General features: G+C 36.3%; 1 protein-coding gene across 1 annotated transcript in view; it reads right to left on the reverse strand.

Moving 5' to 3' along the window:
- Positions 1-26245, reverse strand: part of kcnq3 (potassium voltage-gated channel, KQT-like subfamily, member 3) — a 64716-nt gene that overhangs the window by 20253 nt on the left and 18218 nt on the right. Inside the window, exons 3-4 of the mRNA XM_048163441.1 lie at positions 318-408; positions 97-223 (exon numbers count right to left, since the gene is read on the reverse strand). Coding sequence (XP_048019398.1) covers positions 97-223; positions 318-408 — 218 coding nt within the window. The remainder of the gene's footprint in view (positions 1-96; positions 224-317; positions 409-26245) is intronic.

Here is a 26245-nt window from a genome sequence, read left to right on the forward strand (position 1 = left end):
ATTTATTAAAAAAAAAAAAAGTATTGACCCCAAACTTTTAAATGATAGAGTATGTGCATATGTGTGTGTTTGTTTGTGTCAGTGTGTTTAACTCACCCAGGACACACAGTGGTTTGCGGGCGAATTTGAGCCGTCCTCTCCAGCCCTTATATCGACAGCAGCAGCCGGCAGCCCATATCCTCAATGCAAACTCACCCCCAAAAATAAAGATTGTAAATGTCTCCTACAGGTGAGAGAAACATTCTGTCATTTTCCTCTCAACCATTCAATCTCACACACTCAGGCTGGTCTATGCACAAAAAAAACCACACACTCACCAGAATCACCAGCCAGTGAGCAGAATCTTTCTCGTGCTCTTTGAATGTTGTTAAAATCGACAGAATCAGACATCCCAAAACAATCAGAAACCTAGAGATAAAGAAACAGATTGTGAGTGTGACCTTTGACCAAAGGTTGTTACTTCCACACCCACACTCTCTTTATTTACTGTCAATATCAATAAAATGGTTAAAAAGCACAAATATATAAAAACATAGCAATTGAAAAAAAAAAAAAACACTAGGATGAGGATCTTTTGTAGTTGCTATGGATACCTTAGCTGAGTCATGATAAAATCTTTTTTTTTTTTTTTTTCCAGAAAGACCAGCTACCTTTAGATATAAACAATCATGATACCATTTTACCAGCAGAGGGGGCTGGTGAATGTACTGCACTGCATTAGAAGAGAGAGAGAGAGAGAGAGAGATGTATTGGATATGTCCACCACACACACTTGCACAACAATCCTATTACCAGATGCTGAGCTGGTAAGATTTACAAGCTTATTTTTTACGACAGGTAATCAGAAACCTGGTGCTACTGTATACTGTATAGGATGCTCATTAAATTTCCTTCTTGAATTTCAAGCCAAAGAGTGACGCATGCTTTGCTTGCTGACCCGTGTACATATTTTATTATGAGTCTTAGGCACAAATGTGAGTATTTAAATAGAATCTTAAAATTCAGTCATCATTTACTCACCCTCAATTCCCTAGAAACCCATAATATGTTGTTTAATGCTCCAAAAAGGATAAAAATGGTGCATCATAAATGTGGCATAGTAGAGTTAGAGTGAAGGCAGAGCCAGTCCTGACCTCCCTGCTAAGAGGCCCTCCTACCTGACCTGTGAGCCATGTAAACCATTTGCTATTGCCACACATTCACACCTGACACCCCAGTGCTCCCACTACAATCCTCCCAGTTTTGCTCCATCTATCGGTCATATAATAAGTAGAACAATACAGAACTAAATGAGGTATAAACAAACAATATTTATTGAATAGAATATTTTCTATAGAATCTTAAGATGAACATTAACATAAATGTTGTAACTAAACCTTGACTGAGAGACTAGATAATTATTGTCTAGTTTTAAAATTATGTGTGCCTATGATGAGGAGTGCCATCACGCCCATATGATGTTGCTGCTGGAAACATTTCATTTCATGCACACGCATATAAACGCGTGTTCACGCACGACGTGGGTATCTTTTCCGAGCTGCAGTTTATAAACACCTTTTGGCATTTATGAAATGTAATTAATAGTTGTATTTCACTCTCACTTTTGTCAGGTACAAAGTCACAGCCTTGGAAGTGGCTGGCAAGCAGGCAAGACACAGACAGACCAAGAGATGCACTGCCCAGCTAGGTTAGCAGACAGACAGACAGACAGACTAGAGAGTGATGCACATTAACTTTATTGTTATTTGCTGACATCAAACTTGGAGAGGAAAAAACACAAGTTTACATGATTGCAACTATACTGAGCGTATAGCGCCACACTGCTCTAAGAGAAGGGGATATATATACACACACAGTATACAATAAAGTATACAAGACTACTCTGTCATTCTCCAGTCTACTTACAATCAACAGCAAGTTTGCATTCACATCTGCCATCATTCAATCGACAACCAGTGGATTTATCCTAGACCCCACACTACATTATATTATTTTTCAATAATTCATGTCACTCAGATATATGTCACAATACAGAAGAAAAGTACGGAAGAGGATTAGGGCCAAGCAATAATAAAAAAATAAAACCATCTTGAGATTAAAGTTGTTAAATTTCGAGAAAAAAACTCATTAAATTTCGAGAAAAAAGTCGAAATAAAATGTTGAGAATAAACTCATTAAATTATGAGAAAAACTCGTTAAATTTCAAGAAAAAAGTCGAGATAAAATGTTGAGAATAAAGTCATTAAATTACGAGAAAAAAGTCATTAAATTATGAGAACAAATTCGTTAAATTATGAGAAAAATTTCCTTAAATTTCGAGAAAAAGTTGAGATAAAATGTTGAGAATAAAGTCATTAAATTACGAAAAAAAAGTCGTTAAATTACGAGAACAAATTCGTTAAATTATGAGAAAAATGTCCTTAAATTTCGAGAAAAAAGTCGAGATAAAATGTTGAGAATAAAGTCATTAAATTACGAGAAAAACTCGTTAAATTTCAAGAAAAAAGTCGAGATAAAATGTTGAGAATAAACTCATTAAATTATGAGAAAAACTCGTTAAATTTCAAGAAAAAAGTCTAGATAAAATGTTGAGAATAAAGTCATTAAATTACGAGAAAAAAGTCATTAAATTATGAGAACAAATTCGTTAAATTATGAGAAAAATTTCCTTAAATTTCGAGAAAAAAGTCGAGATAAAATGTTGAGAATAAAGTCATTAAATTACGAGAAAAAAGTCGTTAAATTATGAGAACAAATTCGTAATTTAACGTATTTGTTCTCGTAAATTTAACGACTTTTTCTCATAATTTAACGAATTTGTTCTCGTAATTTAACAACTTTTTTCTCGTAATTGAATGACTTTATTCTCAACATTTTATCTCGACTTTTTTCTCGAAATTTAACGAGTTTTTTCTCGTAATTTAACAACTTTAATCTCGAGATGGTTTTATTTTTTTATTATTGTTTGGCCCTAATCCTCTTCCGTAGAAAAGAGATCACTACCAAGGTTATTATAATTAACTAAAACGAAAATAAATGTTAACTGAAATAAAATAAAATATTTAAAACAATTTAACTTATTTTATTTCTGCAAGTTGCAAAAGCAACATTTATCATTTTCATTTAGTTTAACTTGATTTACTAAAATAACTAAAAATAAAATAAAAATTAATAAAAATATAGAATTATAAAAAAAAAATGAAAATGACAAAAAGCATGCAACAAAATTAACTTTAAAATTAAAATGAATATGGAAAATGCAAAAATATATACTAGTTTCATATAGTTTAGAATCTCAATACTAAAAAGGCACTGGTTGCTACTTCTGAAACATTCTGACTTTAAATCTTTAGAAATGTACATAGAGTTGTATGGGCCATACAACATTTATAGAGTGCTGCAGGGATGACGTAAAAACCTGGAAGGCTAAAGGCCTGTTCACACCAAGAACTATAACTATAAAGATAACTGTAACGATGACAATATTAGCGTCCACACCAGAGGACAGTAACGTTCTTTTTATTCCAAGTACGCACTGCAGTTAAAGGGTTAGTTTACACAAAAATTATCCCATAATTTACTCACGCTCAAGCCATTCTGTCTGGGAATCTAGATGTATTGTGTGGCATCCAGCAGAGCACACATGCAGACTCACATATTTCCTTTATTGTCCTCACTCTATTTGTCAGTTGACCTGTTGGCAGTTACTATGGTTTCGCATTTGTAGGTTATATCTGTGCTGTTTCCATGGTTACACATATTCATCACTCACTCACACACACACACACACACACACACACACACACACACACACACTGGTACATGCTCAGCATCTGGTCTCCAGTGAAAGCTTTTAGCATCATCACACTAATAACCTCTAATGGTCATACCTCTCTGTCTCAGTTGAAGTATGTAGAATTTTCTTGAAGAGAAATGCTTCCTTTAACACAAAACGATGGAATGCCATGACTCTGAGGGAGCCCATTCTGGACAATTAAAATCTAAAATATAATCATGTTGTTAATGATAAGGGGTATTAATAAAGGAAACTGCTTTTACAACCCAGCTGATTATAAAAAACTAACTAAAAACTAATTTAATTAATATTCAATAGGGCTGCAACAATACATTGATGCATTGCGAATCGAGAAATGATTCTGGATCGATTCTGGATCGATTCTAAGATTTTCCAAATGCATCACAATTGTCTCTTGAATCGATTCTGGTCTTAGTTTTTAACAGCATATGGCACTGTGTGCTTTATAGCCGTACTCTGCTTGCTTCCAATTCCTTACACACACCACTTGAACCTTCAATAAAATCATCATTCATAAAGTTCGAAAAGGTTGAAGCGAATTACAAGAGTGTTTGCAGTGGCCTTTTACATTAATCTCGTGTCATGAAAGCATTCTAAGGTGCAAGTACATTCTCAGACTCAGCTGATCGCACGAGCGCTCTTCTTCATGAGCATTTGAGTGTGCAGTTAAAAACTAGCCTAGAGCGCCATCTGCTGTTAAAAACTAAGCTCAGAATCGATTTGAGAGAGAATCGCGATGCATTCAGAAAATCTCAGATTTGATCCACAAATGAAGATGCATCAATTTATTGTCGCAGCCCTAATATTCATAAAACTGACTTAATAAATATGTAATAAATAAGTAAATAATATTAAAGGTGCCCTAGAATTAAAAATTTAATTTATCTTGGCATAGTTAAATAACAAGAGTTCAGTACATGGAAATGACATACAGTGAGTCTCAAACTCCATTGTTTCCTCCTTCTTATACAAATCTCATTTGTTTAAAAGACCTCCGAAGAACAGGCAAATCTCAACATAACACCGACTGTTACATAACAGTCGGGATCAATAATTGCATATGCCAGCCCATGTTCAAAGTATTAGACAAGGGCAGCCAGTATTAACGTCTGGATGTGCACAGCTGAATCATCAGACTAGGTAAGCAAGCAAGAACAATAGCGAAAAATGGCAGATGGAGCGATAATAACTCACATGATCCATGATATCATGATATTTTTACTGATATTTGTAAACTGTCTTTCTAAATGTTTCGTTAGCATGTTGCTAATGTACTGTTAAATGTGGTTAAAGTTACCATTGTTTCTTATTGTATTCACAGAGACAAGAGCCGTCGTTATTTTCATTATTAGACACTTGCAGTCTGTATAATGCATAAACACAACTTCATTCTTTATAAATCTCTCCAACAGTGTAGCATTAGCCGTTAGCCATGGATCACAGCCTCAAATTCATTCAGAATCAAATGTAAACATCCAAATAAATACTATACTCACATAATCCAAAGCATGCATGCAGTATGCATGACGAACACTTTGTAAAGATCCATTTTGAGGGTTATATTAGCTGTGTAAACTTTGTTTAAATGCACTGTTTAAGGCAAGCGCGAGCTCCGTGGGCGGGGAGCATGAGCATTTAAAGGGGCCGTAACATGAATCGGCGCATTTCTAATTATGCCCCAAAATAGGCAGTTAAAAAAATGAATAAAAAAAAATCTATGGGGTATTTTGAGCTGAAATTTCACAGACACATTCAGGGGACACCTTAGACTTATATTACATCTTGTAAAAAAACGTTCGATGGCACCTTTAATATTATATATATATATATATATATATATATATATATATATATATATATATATATATATATATATATATATATATATTGAAATCAAGATGCAAAGCAGGATAGATTCAAACTTGCATCTCCCACATGAGTGTAGTATTTAAACACATGACAAAGGAGATATCTTCAAGAACTTTTAATGGAGTAAACTGAACAAGGAACAGGGAGAATCACCACAAAAACTAACTACAAACACAAGTAACATAAACAAAGCTAGAGAAAGACTGGACTGAAACTAAAGCCGAGTTCAGACTGCACGATTTTCAAAGCAGTCGGGTCACTGTTCTTTTCACACTGCATGACTATCTTGGCCAGCATTCAGTCGCTGCTGTGTTCAAACTGCACGATGGATCGGCGACAGAAGGTTTCACACTGCATGATAGGAAGAATCGCCGACAACTCTGTCTGTCACGAAAACTACGTTTCACAACCAAAAACACGCGAGATGTGACAAGGAAACAATGTCACGCGTGCAAGACCGGAGTTATTATTATTATTATTAAAAACGGTAGCCCGCAAGAAGCTTGCAATACGAATTGCCTGTGCGCTGATTTGCAGCGAAAACAAGAAAAAGAAAAGAAGAATATGGAGGAGGAAATGGTTGAGGAGACTGTGGATTGTGTGTTCTGCAATGAGAGTTGGAGGTAAATAAATAACTTTTCAATGTGCTGCTGTTGGATGGTCAAGCAAATGTTTGTGCTTTGGTTCTGTTTGATATAATTGTAATGTTTATGTGTACAAAGCCATGCTTGCTGATGTTGTGGTCTATAACTCCTCCCTGAACTCTCCGCTGCTCTGCATCTTACTCTCTCATTGGCTGTCGGTCATCGCCGATGTAGTTTCCAGTCAGAACACTTTTCACACTGCAGGATTTTGAATCGCCGACAGGTCCAGATATTTAGCATGCCAAATATCTCACGGGTGTCGGCGACTCGTCGGCGATTCTCTCAGATCGCGTCTTTGCTCATTCACACTGCATGATTGTCACTCACGTGAACGAGCACCGATTTGCCTGTGATTTCGGGCATTTGTCGGCGATTTCTCAAAACCTGTCGGCGAGCCAAAATCGGGGCTAAAATCGTGCAGTCTGAACTCGGCTTTAGGGCTTAAATACAAAGGAAACAGGGGAGCTAACAAGGTTAATTAAACAAACACACCTGAACTGAAGACACTAATTAATCTGTAACCTAGGATACAAACAAGTGGCGGGAAACTGAGAACAAGGAGAACATGTGACAAACAGAGAGTCCAAACACAAAATGAAACGTGACAATGAGAACCAGGGGGCCGTTCTTTGTACGTCGCTAACTCAGTTAGCTGGATTTGATTGATGCCGATTTGGCATGATCTTGGATTGTTCGGTTCTTCAACGCTCATCCTGGACTGGCTGTCATAGCAACAGGTCCATAAGCTCAAACCTGCTCGAGAGCAGGCTTATTTCATGTAAACAGGATTAGACTGCATCTTTATAAGAGGAGGTGATGCTTAAAGTCTGTCCCAGCCACTGCTACTTTCCTACAAGTGTACCCTAATGTAAACCAGGGACAATAATAATGATTTAAAAATAAATTTACAAATAATATTATAATGTTGTGTAGTACATCATAACAGCCAGTTTTACTCACTGAGAGATTCATTCATGAGGGAATAATTACCTAATAATTTTATTGGAGTCTTACACACATGATGTATAGATGCTGTGCGTGCATTAATTTGAACAGCGACATCTATTATGGGAGTGGCTTGATGAAACGCAGGAGATGCAGATAACTTGATCTTGACCCTTAAGAAACTTTAATTAATGCTGTCAAATATGCTTCAAATGTAAATTAGTTGCTAATTACAACATTGAAATAATAAGTGCCTGTACAAATACTAGAAATCATGAATATAGCCTAAATAACTGTGTAATCGTAAAAAAAAAAAAAAAAAGTGCACATTTCATTTATGTCTTTTTTAAATATATGATGTCATTACGTTGCCATCTTGACTCCAGCCAATCGCTGCATAGCTGATCGTGGTTTCAAGTATCTGCCCTTTTCAGGGAACACGAGAATGCGCAGTAATCTTAGACAACTTAATCCAGATATTTTAATCCAATCCGCAAATTCGTTTGAAGAACCAAATTAGCCAGAGTTCAGTTATCACTATTAGAAGATCTGGCATCTGTCAAATCATCTCAGATGTATTAAGCGAGGTACGAAGAACGGACCCAGAGCTCAATGTCTGGAGGCCACAGCTGATATTCAAATAAACATATGCTAGGTGGCGCTATTTTACAAATCTGCCTGCTAATTTCAAGTAGTAGATTATTCAATCTGTTACTGTTAAAGCGACCGTGTCTTTTCAGAAAATTTGGACTAAACCAATTGATTAATTAGTTTTACAATCTCTTTATGAATTTTTTAAAGCGTCAAAGTGGTAGTTGCGTGGGCTGTCTACTAAGGGACAGAAATCTCTCAGATTTAATTTAAAATATCTTCATTTGCGTTTTGAAGTCTTATGGGTTTGGAACAACATGAGGATGAATAAATGATGACAATGTTTTCATTTTTGAGTGAACTAATTCTTTAAGGTATTTCGACTAAAATATTAAAAAATAAAATAAAAATTTAATTGTTAGGCATTTCATGGTCCCTTTTCCACCCACTCTTTGACCATTAAAATTATAGTTTGCCATGTCTTTAAGACTTCTATGGTGTAAAAATGAGCAACACATCTAATATCATGTAATCAAATGTTTGTGAGGTCTATAATATCAAAGCCTGAAAAATGATGGTGGTGTCTTATTACATAATCAAATCAGATGACTGCAATCTAACAACAAGATACAAGTGTCTGATCACACAATAGGCATCATCGGCGTGTAACGGTTTACAGTCACGTGTCAATGAATTAATTTGTCTGACGTCAGAAAGTTGTGGACATTTATGAGTTGTTTTTGCAGTTTAGTTTCAATAAAAGCTCTTTTTGAATATATGAGGAAGTTGAGTAAAAGTTACAGTATGTTTCCACAGTATATCAAACTCTTATCTAATAGAATCAAGGAAAATCGGATTGTTCGTAAAATGACCCCTTCAGTGCTGTTTACAAAGAACTACAGAATTGTTAGAGATGTTTGTTGAACATAGAGGTTGGTGAGGGAGAGCCATCCACACCAATCAATAGTGATTCAGTTGGTATGAGGAAAGAGTAAAATCTGGGGTCATTTATAGTTCACTAAATGGAGACAACTGTGCAGTTTTTAACTTAACACCATATAAGACTATCGGCATGCAGAGGCAAGGATATTAATTATATGAGCATGCTTATTGTATATGGTAAATATGATCAGTGTTACTACTAAGTAGCCTACCATTGTTTAACTTTACCATACTGTACAGGCATATAAAACCATTCAGTTTCATTTTGTTGGGTTTGTCGGGTTTAAACCACACCCATGTTTGCATATAACTGAATCCATATGAATACAAATAAGTTTGTTATCCGTACAGATTATGGCTTCACTGCACAACACAATTTTACAGAAAGAAATTTGATAGGAATTCTCATTTCAATCTCTTTATGGCTTTTTCGACTTTGTTCCATAAATTATTAATTTTGTAACATCGACAATGATATTGAGCTGAATTGAATTTCCTCAAAGTGAATAATGACACTATTGTCTTCTTAGAGCTGAACTCATTTCAGAACTGATGAAGTTTACACAGTTATTGAACTGAACAGAATCAACACTGAACTGACTTGAGCTGAATAATGACACTATTGCCTTTTTATAGCTCCTTTATATGTGATTTTGTCTTATATTTGATGGAGTTTGCATCATTGGTCGTTATTTTCCTGTTTATCACTGTGAAGCTGTTTTGAAAAAATTTGTATTGTAAGCGCTATATAATGTGACTAATAAAGTTCAAGAGAACAGAGAAAGTGCAGAAACAAATTGTACAAAACCAGTAATACTGTGTGTCCTTTGAAAGAAAGAGTCTGTCATGGAAGTTTCCCTATGCCTGTATTCTCTCTTGGTAATGCTGCTAGAGTAATGTGTGTGTGTACATGTGTGTCTGTGAGAATGTGTGTGTGTGTGTGTAACTTGGCTGTTTGTCTGATCGATGTTGAGGGCATATTGGCTGTAATGGGAGCATCAATTTATGAGGTGAGTCATAACAGGACACATCAACCTTTATAATAAAGCACACACATACACACAGCCCTGCAGTTCTGCCCCAGAGCATGTTGGGTTCTACGGTGAACTATTCTGTAGTACTTGTGAGGAAAAGAAAGGGAGCCAGAGAGAGACATGTAGCCCCATTAGAGGTTATTAGTGAGGTGGATGTTAAAAGCGCAGTATTTCTCTGCTGATTTCAGGGAACAGCAGATTACAGCTCTCACTGGAGACAAGAGCATAAAGAAGGAAGCATGTGCAGGAAGGTGTATGTGTTGACAAGTGGTTCACAACCCAAAAATGGGTTGCAGGTCTGTTCCGTAAAAAGCAGGGGAAATGCTAAAAAAATAAAATAAAAATAACATAAATTCAGCACCAAATACATGCTTTGAATGATCCAAAAACATTTTATTTCTCCTGATATGAGCCAATTAACTATAAAATCAAAACTGACCATTCTTATTTTATGGAATATTGCAGTATTTATTATAAATGATTTATTCATTCACATCATAATCTTTGACATTCTGACATTCTGACAAGCTTTAATACGGCTGACATTCGCCAACACTGGATGTGAGTGTCACGTCAAAAGCAACTAGAACCCATTATAATCACTGATGCTGTCTACACTGGATACAGTATACAGTTTAAACAGCTCATTTGCGTCTCTGTACAGATATTTAGACAAACACAAAAAACAAAATGTGTCTTATGACTCAGAGATGATTCATCAAACATTCACATATGAATGAACCCCCTTCATTATTTAGAGAACTAAATGGTTGCAGTTTTTAGTATTTTAAAGTGGACCTATTATGCAAAATTCACTTTTACATTTGGATATAAATGTGTGTTGGCAGTGTGTGTACACAACCACCCTATAATGATAAAAAAAATCCAACCACTCCATTTTTTTAATGCCCATAAATCATAAGCAGTGTCTCAGAACAAGCCATTTCCAGATCCCTGGCAATGTGACGTCACTTTAGTCACAGGCCCCACCCATGAATGTTGACAGACACTGCCGTTTCAATGTAGAACTGCCCTGAGCAAGTACACAGCCAGTTGTACAGTCCACCATTGCTGCACTGACGAGAATGTCTCCCAAGCGTTTTGAAGGTGAGAGCACTTTATTACAGTTCATTGGAGTTGATATAAAGTTTACCAGTTTATTAAGCACCACCCAAAAAGGCATAAGGTATTTATATATTTGTTTACTGTTAGTTGTCACGAGTGTTTCTGTGTAATTCGCTGTGTATGTTGATGATAATGCAAGGGAGAGAGAGAGAGAGAGAGAAAGAGAGAGAAAGAGAAAGAGAGAGAGTTTATGGATAATATTTTAATGCACACTTGCACTGTTTTATTAAGCTCTTACAGTGATTTTTTATAGAGTGAAACAGACGCTTCATCTTTTGTGTGAAGTACAATAAACGTAATAAAACTCATCGGTAAAGTCAAACAGGGTCCGGTACAACAGGCTTGTACTAATACACTGCATTCCAAATTATTATGCAAGTGACATATCAGTAAGATTTCAGTACAATAAACATTCAGATTTTAGTTTTTCTAAGAAAATGTTTGTTTGTTTATTTACCCATGTCTTTTTAGATAACTGGTATCAGTCTCAGACAAAATAATTTGCCAGATCTATGGAAACCCTACTTAGAGGTTGTTCCACATTATTAAGCAAGTCACAGTTCTCATGCAATATGGGGAGGAAGAAAGATCTTTCTGAAGATGAAAAGCTTGAAATGGTGCAATGTTGTGCAAAAGGCATGAAAACAACTAATTTTGTGTGAAACTGAATGGAGATTATCAAATTATCATAAGATTTTTAAGTGAAATAGAGCACAGCAGAACTCGGTCAGATAAAGGCTTATTAATTAAAGTTCCTGTCAAAAAAATTAATTGTATTAAAAGGGCAACTATAAAAAAGCCAGTATTGAGCAGCAAACAGGTATTTGAAGCTGCTGGTGTCTCTGGAGTCTCAAGAAGCTCTCCATGCAGGCTGGCAGTTGTGCATAAAGATATATTTTAGCCACTCTAAACCAAAGCTCACAAAGAGAAATGTTTACAGTGGGTTTAGAAATACATGAAGACTCATTTTTAAATAATTTTATTCACTGACTAATGCTGTACTACAATGGATGGTCTAAACGGATGGATTTCTGGATGGTTAGTGAATGGCCACCATGTTCCAACAAGACTGCGACGTCAACAAGGAGCTGGCGGGTGATGATTTGTGCTGGATTATTGGGAAGTGAGATGGAAGGTCCCTTTAGGGTCTCTGGGGGGCATTAAAATGACTTTTTCAAGATATGTGGAGTTCATAACTGGCCATTTTCAGCTATGGTATAAAAAGGAGGATAGTGCCTTCTGAAATACAATGCACTATGTACTATCCCATGCTGCAAAAAAAAACACCACAGCAATAAAACTGTTTGAAAATGTTTTTCTACACCCACTGTAAATGTTTCTCTTTGTGAGGTTTGGTTAGTGATGGCTGAAATGCATCTTTACGCACAACTGCCAGCCTGCATGGTGAGGCTCTCAAGACTCCAGAGACACCAGCAGCTTCAAATACCTGTTTGCTGCTCAACACTGGCTTTTTTATAGCTACCCTTTTAATACAATTCATTTTTTTAACAGGAACTTTCCTTAATAAACCTTTATCAACCTTTATCTGACCGAGTTCTGCTGTGCTGTAAATCACTCACAAATCTTATGATAGTTCGATAACCTTCATTCAGTTTCACACAATATTAGTTGTTTTCATGCCTTTTGCACAACATTGGACTATTTCATGCTTTTCATCTTCAGAAAGATCTTTCTTCCTCCCCATATTGCATGAGAACTGTGACTTGCTTAATAATGTGGAACAACCTCTAAGTAGGGTTTCCATACATCTGGCAAATTATTTAGTCTGAGATTGATACCAGTTATCTAAAAAGACATGGATAAATAAACAAACAAACATTTTCTTAGAAAAACTAAAATCTGAATGTTTATTGTACTGAAATCTTACTGATATGTCACTTGCATAATAATTTGGAACGCAGTGTATAGTGGATAAAAAAAAGAAGACAATATGTTATAACCGTAATTAAACTAAAATATACCTGCTCTATCTCCATGCAGCATATATTCACAGTTTCTGACATTATAGCGCGTCCTGACTGAATCCTGACACTGGAGAATCAGCTTTTGAAGCTCTGCCCTCTTAGGCCGAGTGCAGCAGCTCATTTGCATTTAAAGGGCACACACTGAAACAGCGTGTTTTTGCTCAATCCCAAAAAGTGTCAATTTTAACATGCTATAATAAATGAACTGTGTGGTATTTTGAGCTAAAACTTCACATAGGCTGCGTTCTCACATCTGACACAGATCGGAATTAGTTGCACACGTGTAAACGCAAAAATCCACGAGATCCGATTTTTTTTCGCATCCGATCTGAGCCACTTCTAAATGTGGTTTTAAATCCGATATATATCCGATCTCTGGACATGCGACCTACATCTAAACACACACATCTGATTCCCATTGGAATTCCAAGCCACCACAAGGTGAGGGCGATACAAAAGGTAGCTTTAATGTTGTATTATGAAGCAGACGTGCTTGTATGCACTCGCACTAAAAATATGCAGCTTTATTATTGAGGTGGGAACTTTATATGTCTAATGTTATCTATTTTTTTTAGAAAGAAATTCTAACACACACACACACACATATTCAGCAGCTGAACCTTTGCCCGTTTAATTTAAAAGAGACCGCCGTGTTGTTTTTCTTATAAGCCAAAAGCTTCACTGTAGCTACTCTAGAGTTTCTCTCTCGCACATGCCCGCTCTCTCCCTAGCTTGCTTGAATTCATTTAAAAAAAAATGGAATTCTAAAACTAATAACTGTAGATAAAATATCAAACGCAAATTACCTTTATTTTCCGGTCTATATCCGTTCAGTCAGAATTCGCGCTGCAATACATCCATGACACTGACTGTTAACTTATCCATTCTGACATTATCATGGCCACTCAACATGAAATATAGAAATAATTTTAATAGAACTGCCATTCAAAACCCGAATATCTACTATGTGCATGTAAAACTATCAATGACAATCATTTTGGGACAGGAAGTAATGTAAACACAGATATCGGATACCAGTCGCGTCTTAAGTTAATGTAAACACACTGGCCAAAAGATCAGATATGGTCAAAAGATTGGATCTGTGCATTAAGGCTTGCAGTGTAAATGCAGCCAGTCACACTCTGGGGACATAAGAGACTTATTTTATGTCTTGTAAAAGGGGGCATAATAGGTCCCCTTTAATGATTAATTAGTTATTTGAAAAGCGAAAATAGTTAACATAAGGTCATATCGACCTTGTGAAAAAGTAAATGCCCTAATATTAAATCAAATATCTGGATGGATAACACTTTGCCGCAATAACTTAACTAAACACCACCGGTTTGTTAAAAGCTTTGTTGGTTTCTGTTGAAGAATCTCATTCTTCTTTGAAGAGCTCTCTTTTAACCCTGACAAACTAGGTCTTCAAGAATGAACTGCTCTTTTCACATCCTGCCACATCCTCTCTATAGGATTCAACTCAGAACTTTAACTAGGCCACTCTAAAACTTTCATTTTGTTTCTTTTCAGCCATTCAGATGATGATTTGAGTTCTGAACACTGAACTAAGCTAATGTTTAAGATGCCTGCAGTTGTGCTGGGATCTTTTGAGACTTCCCGGATGAGGTGTTATTGTACTCTTCAAGAAATTTTGCCCGGTCAACCACTTCTGGGAATATTCTCCACTACTCTATTTAAAAGTAATGGCTTGCACTGTGGTTCAACTGAGTCTAGGAAATGGACTTTGTAACCCTTTCCAAACTGATATATCTCGACTTTCCTTCAGTTGTTTTGGAATTATTTCTTTAATTGTGGACATGTAAAAGCTTTGTAGTGAATACTTGTCTCTAAAAAAATGTCAATATATGCCAATTTAAATTCAACAGGACTGGTTTCAGTATAGTATGCTGGTGACAGTTGCCTAAATTCAAATAAGACTTGATTTCAAGACTAATTCAATTACTTTTTAACAGGGCAGTATTGGTATTCTGTGATTATTATTTTTTTTTTTTTTCAATAAAATAATGATATAAAAACTGTCTAACATTCAAAAGTTTGGGGTCAGTATGAACAAAAGTGAAGGTAAAGACATTTGTAATGTTACAAAAGATTTCAAATAAGTCTCCTCTTTTGAACTTCATCAAAGAATTCAGAAAAAAAAAATGTTGCAGTGTTTCCATTGAATTATATAAAATAAATATTTATTTAACTCCCTCGGGCGTTTTTTTTCTAACCAGTGTGAAAGAGACTCAAAATACTCAGACAATGTTGCACATACAATTAAGAGCTATACACCATTTTAATCTGTGGAATATCTTCTTTCATTTGTGTACACTCAGAGTAAAAACAAAATGTTGTGCTTTTTGTAAAATAAAGAAAACTAACATGATGCGTGATCTCTCGTCTCCCTCTGAACGAAGTCCAATCTGATAGTTCTCAGAAAATGAACTGTAACTTAGTGAATACTAATCACAAAAAAATTAGACTTATGGCTAAAAAAACGATGAAATGTCAGGTTTTAAATCGTGTAAGTCAAATCGAAAACAAATATTCTCTGTTTATGTAATCTGTATGAAAAGAGAGCCATGTCAGAAATCCGTGATTCAGCTCATTATCCGCTAATGCGGCCACGCCCACGGAGCCAGCGCTATTCAGAGGCAAATACTGAGGCAATGCATGCATTCATCGTCTCAATCGTGTATTTATTGTCTTGAAAAGTGTTTATCTGGATGATATAGCGATCTCTGGCCTCTTTTAGTTCCTGGAGGGTCACATGGTTGTCCTTCTTTAGATTAATTTGTGGACTAAAGGTGTACAGAGCGCCCTCCGGCTGCAAGTATGAATTGAAAACACAGTATCCAGCGCTCATAGTGATGACAATAAATATTACTCCTGTGTATAGAAAATTGACATAAACATGAGAATCCATCAATATTTCTCCAAATGTGCATGCTTTTAAGCTAAAAGGCTATATGAAATGCCATAGAGGTAACATAATTGTTCAGACACTTTGCATCACAGAAATACATTATATTTTAAAGAATATAATAGAATACCATTATTTTAAATTGTAATAATATTTCACAGTGTTGCCGTTTTTTCTGTATGTTTGATATACACCATGAGCTTGAGACATGATCAATGTCTCACAGGTTTTTTCACAGCCTACCTGACTGAAAGAGCTCATTATTATGCAAGTCATTTCAGGTCATTATTATGCGATTCTTTTGTCTTCTCAGGTGAGAATCACCCATTATTCATGATGATTCACGCCTCCACGCATACTGTGTTTCTTGACAAAAAGTGTATTACAAAATTTAAATCTCTCTATTGTTTTATATGAAGGAGTAGGCAGAATAATTTTTACATCATTCTGAAGCAAAAACTCTAGTCTACAACCTCCAATACCCAGAAGTCTTGTGAACACAGATTTAATATATCATTTTTGGCTTTATTTCAGTGACTTAAGTTTTTTGTTTTTTCAATAACCACACATAAACGTTATTCCTTCAAAAACACAAACATGTACATACATGTTCCTCACATATTATTGTAGCCTAGTTTGTGCTGAATACAGTGTAATGACACTTTTTCCATTAATATGTTTATGAACAACTGAAAAAAGCACAAATGTCAGGGCATGTCAAAACTTCTCCAGGGCCCCAAAAATCCTCAGACCCCAGAGGGTTAAAGTATATATATAAACTATTTATTTTATTTTATTTATTAGCAAATATATGTACATAGTACTGTAACAAAATATTATCAACAAAGGTACTTGTTACTTTTAGGGCATGTCATATCTTGCCTAAGGCACTAGAATCACTAAAGCACATACCAAACCTATAGAGTTATACTTGTACATAAGGTGTCATGTAAGTCTAAGCCACACACAGTCTTCCTGGGTAGGCATAATCTATTTGTTCACGTTTAGCTGTTGCTCTAATTTGGGACAGTTGCTGAGCAACAGAAGCTGAGGAGCACATCTCTGTGTCATGCATAGAAAACAAAACACATGCACTCACACCACACTATCACACACATACACAAGCATGCACCCTCAAACGCACTTTGACACTTGCTCACTTATTTTTGTTTGCTGCTGGTTGCACAGCAACTGCTTAAATTAGAAGTGTGTGTAAGCATGTGTCTGTGCTGTGAGGGGAGCGAGTGGTGTAAATATGCTGGAAGTATGTATGTTCATTGGCAGACAGTTGAGCAGCCCTCCTCCGCTGCACAAGGAGATGTTACCGTGGTAACATGTCACATGACTAAGTGCTTAAGGAGGCAGTAAAGCGGCCATAGCAAATAGCGAGAGAGGAAAAAGACAGAGATACACTGAAAGATGCTATTTTTATATCAAACTAAATCAATTTTCTAGTCTATAAAACACATGTCAGTGTTTCTGTTTGATTTGGGAAAATGCATTAACAATAGCTGTTTTTAAAAGTGGACAGATTGGTCTACAACCTTCTTCAAGACAAACTCTTCAGTGAACACTTGATTCACAACTATTAACACACTTTCTATGCCAAAACTAAACTCTAAAAAATGCTAAATGTCAATAATAAAATTAAACTAACCACATAATGTGCACAGTTAGCATAGCAATAGCCCAATATGGAGAGGTTGCACGACTTGCCTTTAGCCTTGAAAACAAGTATGCAAGGTAAAATAAATGACAATGTAATCTACATTAAATTTGTTCACTTGTAGTGACGATAAACATGGTTTGTGCAGTGAATTAGTGGTGTGTTAATAATCTTGCAAATTGTTGGGACTATGCATTTTATTAAAGTCCCCGTGAACCGGAAGTTGCAAACGACTTTTCTCAAGTGTTTCTCAAGTGTCTCAATTTCCAAGTGAAACGGAATATTGAATAGAGGGCAAGGATTTACTTTAGCGCTCCTCCTCTCCATCTCTCGCTCATAGCAGACTAATGGTTGGAGGCGAGTGGTTTAAGCGATTTCAACCCAAGCCGTCAAACTGACGTCATCAGAGAAGGAACGCCATTCCAAACTGGAAGTAACTTTTCAGATTTTGATTAAAGATTACCACGACAAACAGTTTTTTTCTGTGTATTAACTTGCACTGATTAATTGTTCACCACAAGACTAGTAATATGTTCTATCAAAGTAAATAGGGTCAATTTTGATTTGCCTGAAATGAGTCATCAGTAATTCCAGTCTTCACTTCCTGCTAGAAGTGTAAAAGAGTACCTGAAAACCATACTTGATTTAAAGTACAGATACCTTACAGTCAAAATGACTCCATTACAAGTTACCAATTCCAATACGACTCGAGTCTTTGAGTATCTGATTTTCACTGTATTTTACTCGTACTGAATGTAGGCTCAAAGATGCACTAGTCTGCAACACCTTAGAGATATGCCAGTGAAAAACAAGAAACAGTTGATTTGTGAGAAGAGCAATCACACGTTCATTTTCTAAAATCAAAATAAAACTGAACACCTCAAAATTCCAATAAATCAAGATTGACACAATAGCCTCTTAAACAAACACTCAAGTATCAGTTAAGCTCAAGTCCTCAAAAGGGCCAATATCCAAGTAAACCAATATCCTTCAAAAAGGTCTTGTCAATATAACGGATAAATAAAATAATGTTAAATAAAATTAACTAGTCAAAGTCTACTTGCACTGGACATGTTGGTTTCAGCCTCAGCATGCAGCCATGTCACCATCTTATATATGAAACACATGCGATTCAGCAACTACCTGCTAATGCACTCGCAATCACGTAAAGTAGTCTTGTTGACAAGTTTGAGTGAGGGCAAAACGCACAAGATATAGTACCTTCAATGCCCAGTAGTGCTTTTGTAGCAGAAAATACTGCTGCAGAAAAAGTTAGGTGCCATGCAAAATGTAACAAGTAAATGCATTTCCCGTTAAAAATGTATTGAAGTAAAGAGTGCACATACTTGTAAATGTAGTTAAGTAGAGAGTAAAAGTTGCTAATATCTTTGATACTCAATAAATAAAATACAAAGTAGCCAAAAAGAGTACAGTAACTAATTACATTAAGTCAAATACTTTACATCACTGCTTCCTGCACAAACCTACGTTGGTTTGTAACAAATTTGCATAAAGCCTGCCTATGATAGGGTGACCATATTTTGATTACCGAAAACCAGGACACTCGGCCCGGCAATGAGATACTCAAATTATACTCAATTTACTCAAAGATGCCTTATAATTTCAATACATTTAAAGTAGACCTATGCCTCCTCTGTATGGATAGAAAATTGTTATATTACAAAATACTATCTATAACCAAAGACACAAATTCAGATAGGCTTCTCAGAGGTTACTCAACATGTTTTATTATGACAAGTTTCAAAAATAACGCATGAAATAATGATATAAATAATGTCTCTTCTGTATTAGAAAAATAATAACTAAAAAAAATACCTCTGCTATATTAGCAATCCAAATTTAACAGAAAATAGCTCTCTCAAACTTAAAAAAACTAACTAACAAAAAATATCTATATCTTTAGTTTTCTTCTTCATCCTTGTTTTCCTCTTCATCCTGTTTTTCTTCCTCATCCTCCTTGTTTGCCCATATATATTTTGCTGTAGAGCTGATCTTTCCCAGCAGTTTTTTGTTACCTAACAAATAAGCATGAAAGTTAAAAAGAAATTTATATAGGCCTGTCAGCTGTTACGTAGGTACAAGGTACAAAGGAAGAGCACAACGAGCTGAACTCATTGTAGACGATAGCTGAAGGTTGCTCTGCTGTTACACGAAGTATCTGTTATTCAGTTACAGATGACTGCACAAATCGTGCATACTAATGAAAACATATAAACTGTTACCTAGAAGTAAACAACTGTAGTTTAGGCATAAGTCAGCCGCGACGCTGAGAATATAGTTACCTTAATGGAATAATCCACTAATGTCTTGAGATACAATCTGAACTAATATTCTCAGTTGCACGTGCATTATTAATATATGAATATTAACTCATTAATATTCATGTATGCTCTGCCTTCGGAAACCGAAAATCTCGTAACACCGGTAAATTTAATGGCCCAATGAAAAACAATGAAAACCAGGACATTTTCATCACTTTATAAAAAACAACCAGGACGGCCAGGACAGGACGTGAAAACAGGACATGTCCTGGGAAAACAGGACGTTTGGTCACCCTAGCCTATAGTCTTCATTGGCTGCCTGTGAACAACATCAAACACTGTAGTTGTAGCTGAGGCCTGGAAGACATTGGTTTGTGTTGTCAACATGTTGTAGACCATACCTGCAAACTCCAAAGTGGTGAAAAAGTTCACATGTTTACAAAGTAAATAGTAGTAGGGCAGTCTGGGGGCATCCTCCCCCAGGAGAAAATTTTTGTGATTTTAACATGTAAACTAAGCATTCTGATGCACTCTGACAAGAAAATAAATGGAAATAACATTTACTTCAAGTACAAAAAAAAAAAAATTATTGACACTAGGGCTGGGCATTGACACAAATTTCACAATTGGATTCGATTTTGATTCAGAAGCTTGCGATTTGATTTCAATTTGATCACCTTCAGTTCAATAATGATTAATTTGGGGCCTATCAGGTACAGTACATGGCAAATTTTCTCAAAGAAAAAAATATCTCTCAACTATTGCTGCAAACTATACAGGGAACCACAACTGGTACGTCATTATAATATTAAAGGTTAAAAATGAATTGATTTGTACTTACATATAAATTACACATAAAGAAGTTTTTTATAATAACATAATTATATTATAATAAATTTTTAAAGACATAATTATGTTTCTACTCGTTTTTAATACTATGTTTCTATTCGTTTTTAATATCAGCCTAAACATTTAAAGCGGAGATTTGCGAAGCTCCCCCTACAGGTTCCTTCAGTGAAGGAGTCGTAAATACTCCAAGCGCAGCTCTGGACTACAACGACTACAACGCTCACCAGCACAGTAGTTTTGCAAATACAGTACAAGAAATCTCGATGGAGGTGGGTAATTTTCAAAATTGTCTTATAAAGTGAGGTCGCTATGTGTATATTGAATTACCGTAAAGCATTTTGTCACTCTCGCGTGAACGTGAACATGAGGCGAGATTGTGTCGGGTCGGCGCAGCTCAACTTGCAAGTGCTGTTTTATGGCGTAGACGTACCAGAGGGGGTTAGTGCACGCTTCAAACACACCACTACAAGTCAATTAACCATCATAAAAAACTATTTATGAAGGTAAAAAAGTTACTTAGTTCTGCTTTAAATGGTGACAGTCATAAAACCGTTAGTTTTATACATTCAGCATTGAAGCACATGTTAAGTACATGAATATGCAATGGCCTATAGTCACAGTGGATATATATATCAAAATGCTCCTCTCATAAGTTCATTTTTGTAGCTGACTAACGAGTTTTTTGACATTTAACGGCTTTTCTGAGGTAAATGTTACAGTAAATGTGACATTTTTACAAGCTATTTTATTGGCGCTTTTCCGTGGTTGAAACAATGATTGATCAATTAACGTTACATATGACATGATACAGATTTCAGTAAGTTGTACAGTGTCTTTCAACATACCCTTGGTATTCATTCATCCAACATTCATTCATGTTTATTTCGTGTTGTAAAGCAGAAGAGATGATCGGTACACGTGCGCTCTGCCTCTGTTTGAACTGAAGCGTTACAGCGATGTGTCAGTCACACCACAGAGCGCCAAAAAAGATCCCGACAGCTTGAGAGATGTCTATGGTCTCACTCCAGTCTATGGGAAAGTAGCCCATTTTCGATTTATTGTGCCTGCAAACTCACCCTGACACCCCCTGCCCCCGGAAAAAAAAAACTTTCGGATCTACACGATTCACAAAAATGATATATTTTGATTCAAAACAGCGAATTCGCTGAAAAGCGACTAGTTTGCAGGTATGGTAGATGCTGTTTTCTGTGCTATGAAAGCAAATCAACTTTGCACACACTTCCAAAGGATGAGGACTAGTGCTCGGATTGATACGGTAAACCGTTACTGTTCGCACTGTGTATACAAGTGCTGAGGAAGCCTCCAGAGTTGAAATTCATGGTAATGAATGGCATGGAAATGGGAGTTTCATTTCCGACATGGGCTGTAATCTGTAGACCAATCACAACAGACTGGCCATCTGACCAATCAGAAAAGAGCAGGCACGGTTTTATAGAGACCAAATCCTTTATCAAACTGTTTCAGACACTGTGAGAAAAGAAGTAATGCTGCAATGTTTATTATGAGAGGGTGGCATGGTCTGAGCCAGGAGTCCTTTCTGTGTGGAGTTTGCATGTTCTCCCTGTATCAGAGTGGGTTTCCTCCGGTTTCCCCCAAGATCCAAAGACATACAGATTAGGTGGATCGTAGATGTGAATGTGTGTGTGTGTGTGTGTGAGTCCCTAGCCATGAAATGGGGAGGGTTGGGGAAAGACCTGGCAACTGTCCCGGAAAAAACATTGCCAACAAAATTCATGGACAGTCTCTCGTGTATGGTGAGAGATGGCCATAGAATCACCAAGAGTTGGATATGACTGAAATGGAAATATAGATAGATATATCAGTGCTTCCCACAGATTTGAAATATACTTGCGGTGGTAGCCGGGTGAAAAATCCTCCTATTACCCACGGCACAAAAATGGTCTACTACATGTGACAAACAAACAATGTGTGATTTTTAACAGTATTTTTATTTATTGAAATTAATTTTAATTAAATAACATATTACATTTAATTACATACTAATATTATGCATTATTATGCATTGTAAATTATGCAAAATTACAGCATTTAAATGGTTCACATATTCCTATGTTCTCCTTGCTGTCATATAGTGTCTCAGTAAATGGGACACAGATTTTACTAGTAAAATTTATAAAATGAATAATATATGTGTCAAATAATGTTCTTAGTTTTTTCTTTCTGTGGGGGAGACTACAATAATTTACTATGAATTAAATATCCAATTAAATACAATTTATAGTGTAACCAAAATACCAATAATGCCCAAAAGAAAAAGAAAAAACTTAGCGTGTGACTTTTAATTATAAACAAGCCCGAAATACACAGGTACTCTTATTTTGAAATGTCTGTACTATTGTAGGCTGATCCTTCAGATTCTTACAATCGTCTAAAACATTTTATATAAAGGCCATAAAGTAGACATTGTAATAATTCATCAACTTGAGTTCATTAGCAATCTCTTGGCATAAATCTGTGCTTTTCATTGATGGAAAATCACTTTGAAGCAGACTGAAGCGCTGTTGCGCGAGCTTGTAGAACACGCAACAGCGCCCCCTTGTGACTTTGCAAAATGCAGCGCCCGTGTGAATGTCAGCGGGAGTAAACAGTTCTGACGCACACATAACGAGCAGGTACGAAACGACTAGTTAATCGATCGAGGATGGTTTCATTATCTTGCACGGATATAAAAGTATAAGAGGATAAAAATAATAAAAGCAAAAATATGTCTCCGAATATACTTGGGCGGCCGTTATTATACGTGGGCGGCCCGCCCAAGTAAAGTCTATGTGTGGGAAGCACTGTATATATTATGAGAAATTTTTTTGACCATGGATGCATGTAAACCTCTCATCATGTCAACAAAATTATGAGCATTTAAAATACCATAATAGGGGTACTTTAAAGGGTTAGTTCATTTAGGGTAATTAGGGTGTCATCATTTACTCAACATGGTTGTTTTTATGCCTTATGCCCTTCTTTCTTTTTCTGAACACAAAAGGAAAATTTGGGCTTGCACTCGTCTGGGCTTTTGGGCTTGGGCTCGTCTATATAATGGCAGTAAATAGCGACCAGCATATGTTCCAAGTGTTCTGGGGTATACGATAGGGTTTGGTGAAAAACAAACCGAAATTTACAGTATTATTTAACAAACCCTGACCAATGCCGTTGGTCTTCTCTGCTTGGCTGCGCATTTGTGTAAATCTATTAGCACCGCAGTTCACATGCGAAAAGAAATACAATACATATACTTCTTCTCTGAGGTAAATATATCCGTTGTGTTCGTCGCAACAAAAAGTTATCACATTCACATCTGTCAACTGTCATTCTGATTGTCATCAGACAAACACAGTTCCATTCCAGAGATATACCACTCAGTGAAGAAAGTACATGGATACTTTTTTTGGACTTCTAGGCTTCGTATTTCATGTCACGGTGTCTCATGAATGTGCACGTTGAGCACAGAAGACCAACGGCTAAGGTCAGGATTTTAGTTAAACAATACATAACATTTCGGGTTGTTTTCAACACACCATATCAGATACTTTTTTTTTTTTTAATTTCTCCTTTTGTGGTCCGGAAAAAAAAAAAAATGGAACAGCATACAGCATTAGAACAACAGCAGGGTGATTATATGATGACTTCATTTTCATTTTAGGGTGAACTATCCCTTTAATAAATAATATTCATTAACATAAATATAAAAAATATTTAGAGACTTAATGAACTAATGTTTGATTTAAAGAACATTTTTGTACTTGTCTAGTTTTGCCACTTATGTCCAATGTAGAATCTGTGTCCTGAAGCAAACCAGAACAAGATTAGAATATGATTTGGCAGAGCTTTTAGCTTTAATACATGGAAGAAACGAACAGATCTAATACAGAACAGATCTAATAAAGAGCTCCAAACAGGAAGGAAGCCCTTGATGGCCTTACATCAAGCCACTCACTTTTTACCATATTCACTATAACCAGTACTTTACAGCAACAGAACATCTTTAGAAAGGTGATGCCGCATAAAACTTAGTGCCAGAAAGAGGAATGACTCATGAACGATCACCGTTGTGCTTCTGAGCAAGACACCAGGGAGATTGTCCCTGTACTAAGTGTACTGTAAGCTGCTTTGGATAAAAAGGGCTGCTGAATGACCACTTCTTTCACATGACAAGCAGCATATTAGACTTATTGCAAGTCATTCTGACAGAGTAGGCAAAGATTTCAGTCATGAGGGAATTGGACCTTGTTGCTTGTCCAGTACATTTGGGGACTGTTTTACCCAGACAGACCTGACTCAGGCAGATGTGTGTCTGTGTGTGTGTGTGTGTGTGTGTGTGTTGATGGCAGAGCTGGCGCTCATGGCCTCATTAAACTCAGCAAGATCAATCAGTGGTAGATCATTTTATGCTTCCCTTCAAATGTTTCAAACAAATCCTATATTCAGCAAGTTACATTCAACTGTACAGAGAACTTTATTGATGTGTCTTTAGGAGTTTTCTTTCTGCATGAAATAAATGTTAACAGACACCAGTGTTGGGCAAACTTCAACATTTAAAGTCCCCCTGCAGTCAATAATTTTATAGACTAACATAATAATGTTTTTTCCTGTGAAAATAATTTCTTCATGCCTCAAATTAGCTTGAATGTTACTCTACACCCTTGCTTCATTTAGTATACGTGGACTCATGAATATGCAAATTGGTCCCCGCCTCCACTCAATCACACCAACTCAGACTAATCCACTCGCTCAACTTTACTGTAGTAAACACTACACAATGGCAAGTAGAAATATTGGTTTAATTCATCCATACATGCTTGAACCAGTAACTGATTCAGAACAAGAGGAGGAAGAGCAAATTATACAAGGTCGTCTACAAGTCAATGTATAAGAATGGCAATGCATTTTATGCATTGTTCTCTACAGCGTCTGATATGATTAGCCTTTGGCTTGATTACGTTATCAAACAGCTAATAATGTGTTGCTAATGTTACACAAACCATGTTACCGTTTCACAATCTCAGAGTCAGACAGCTGCCTTCTAAAAATCAGCATCCTTAGAAACACCTTGAACAAGAAAGAGAGAGAGCGTGTGCGAGAGAGAGCGCTTCTGGTCTGCGTCATTCAGTGTGATTCTGCCTATCCCGCCTTCACTAATCGATAACGAATTGTGATTGAAAGCATGCTGTTCGCAATGTGTTGTCATCCTTAATTTTGAAGTATTACCACACCTCTGAGGCTGACATTGTTTCTGCTGCTGCCGCCAGTGTCTCTGTGCACGGAAAACTCTGTCAGTTGCGTCACGTGAGGTATCGGTCTTTGGTATCGGAGGTATTTTTACGAGTACAAGTACATGAGCTTGGTATCGGGCTGATACCGATACGAGTATCGGTATTGGTGCATCCCTACCTTTAAGCCATGATCTGAAATTTGAATTGAATTGGCTACACCCCACAGCATGTTGAATTTGAATGACAGGAAGACGAATTTACTGAACTGCAATTGACCCTTCGCTAAGCCACGCCCGAAAACTGCCACAGGCCAATCGTGGT

This window comes from Megalobrama amblycephala, linkage group LG17 (assembly GCF_018812025.1).
Source record: "Megalobrama amblycephala isolate DHTTF-2021 linkage group LG17, ASM1881202v1, whole genome shotgun sequence".
NCBI classification, from domain to species: Eukaryota; Metazoa; Chordata; class Actinopteri; order Cypriniformes; family Xenocyprididae; genus Megalobrama; species Megalobrama amblycephala.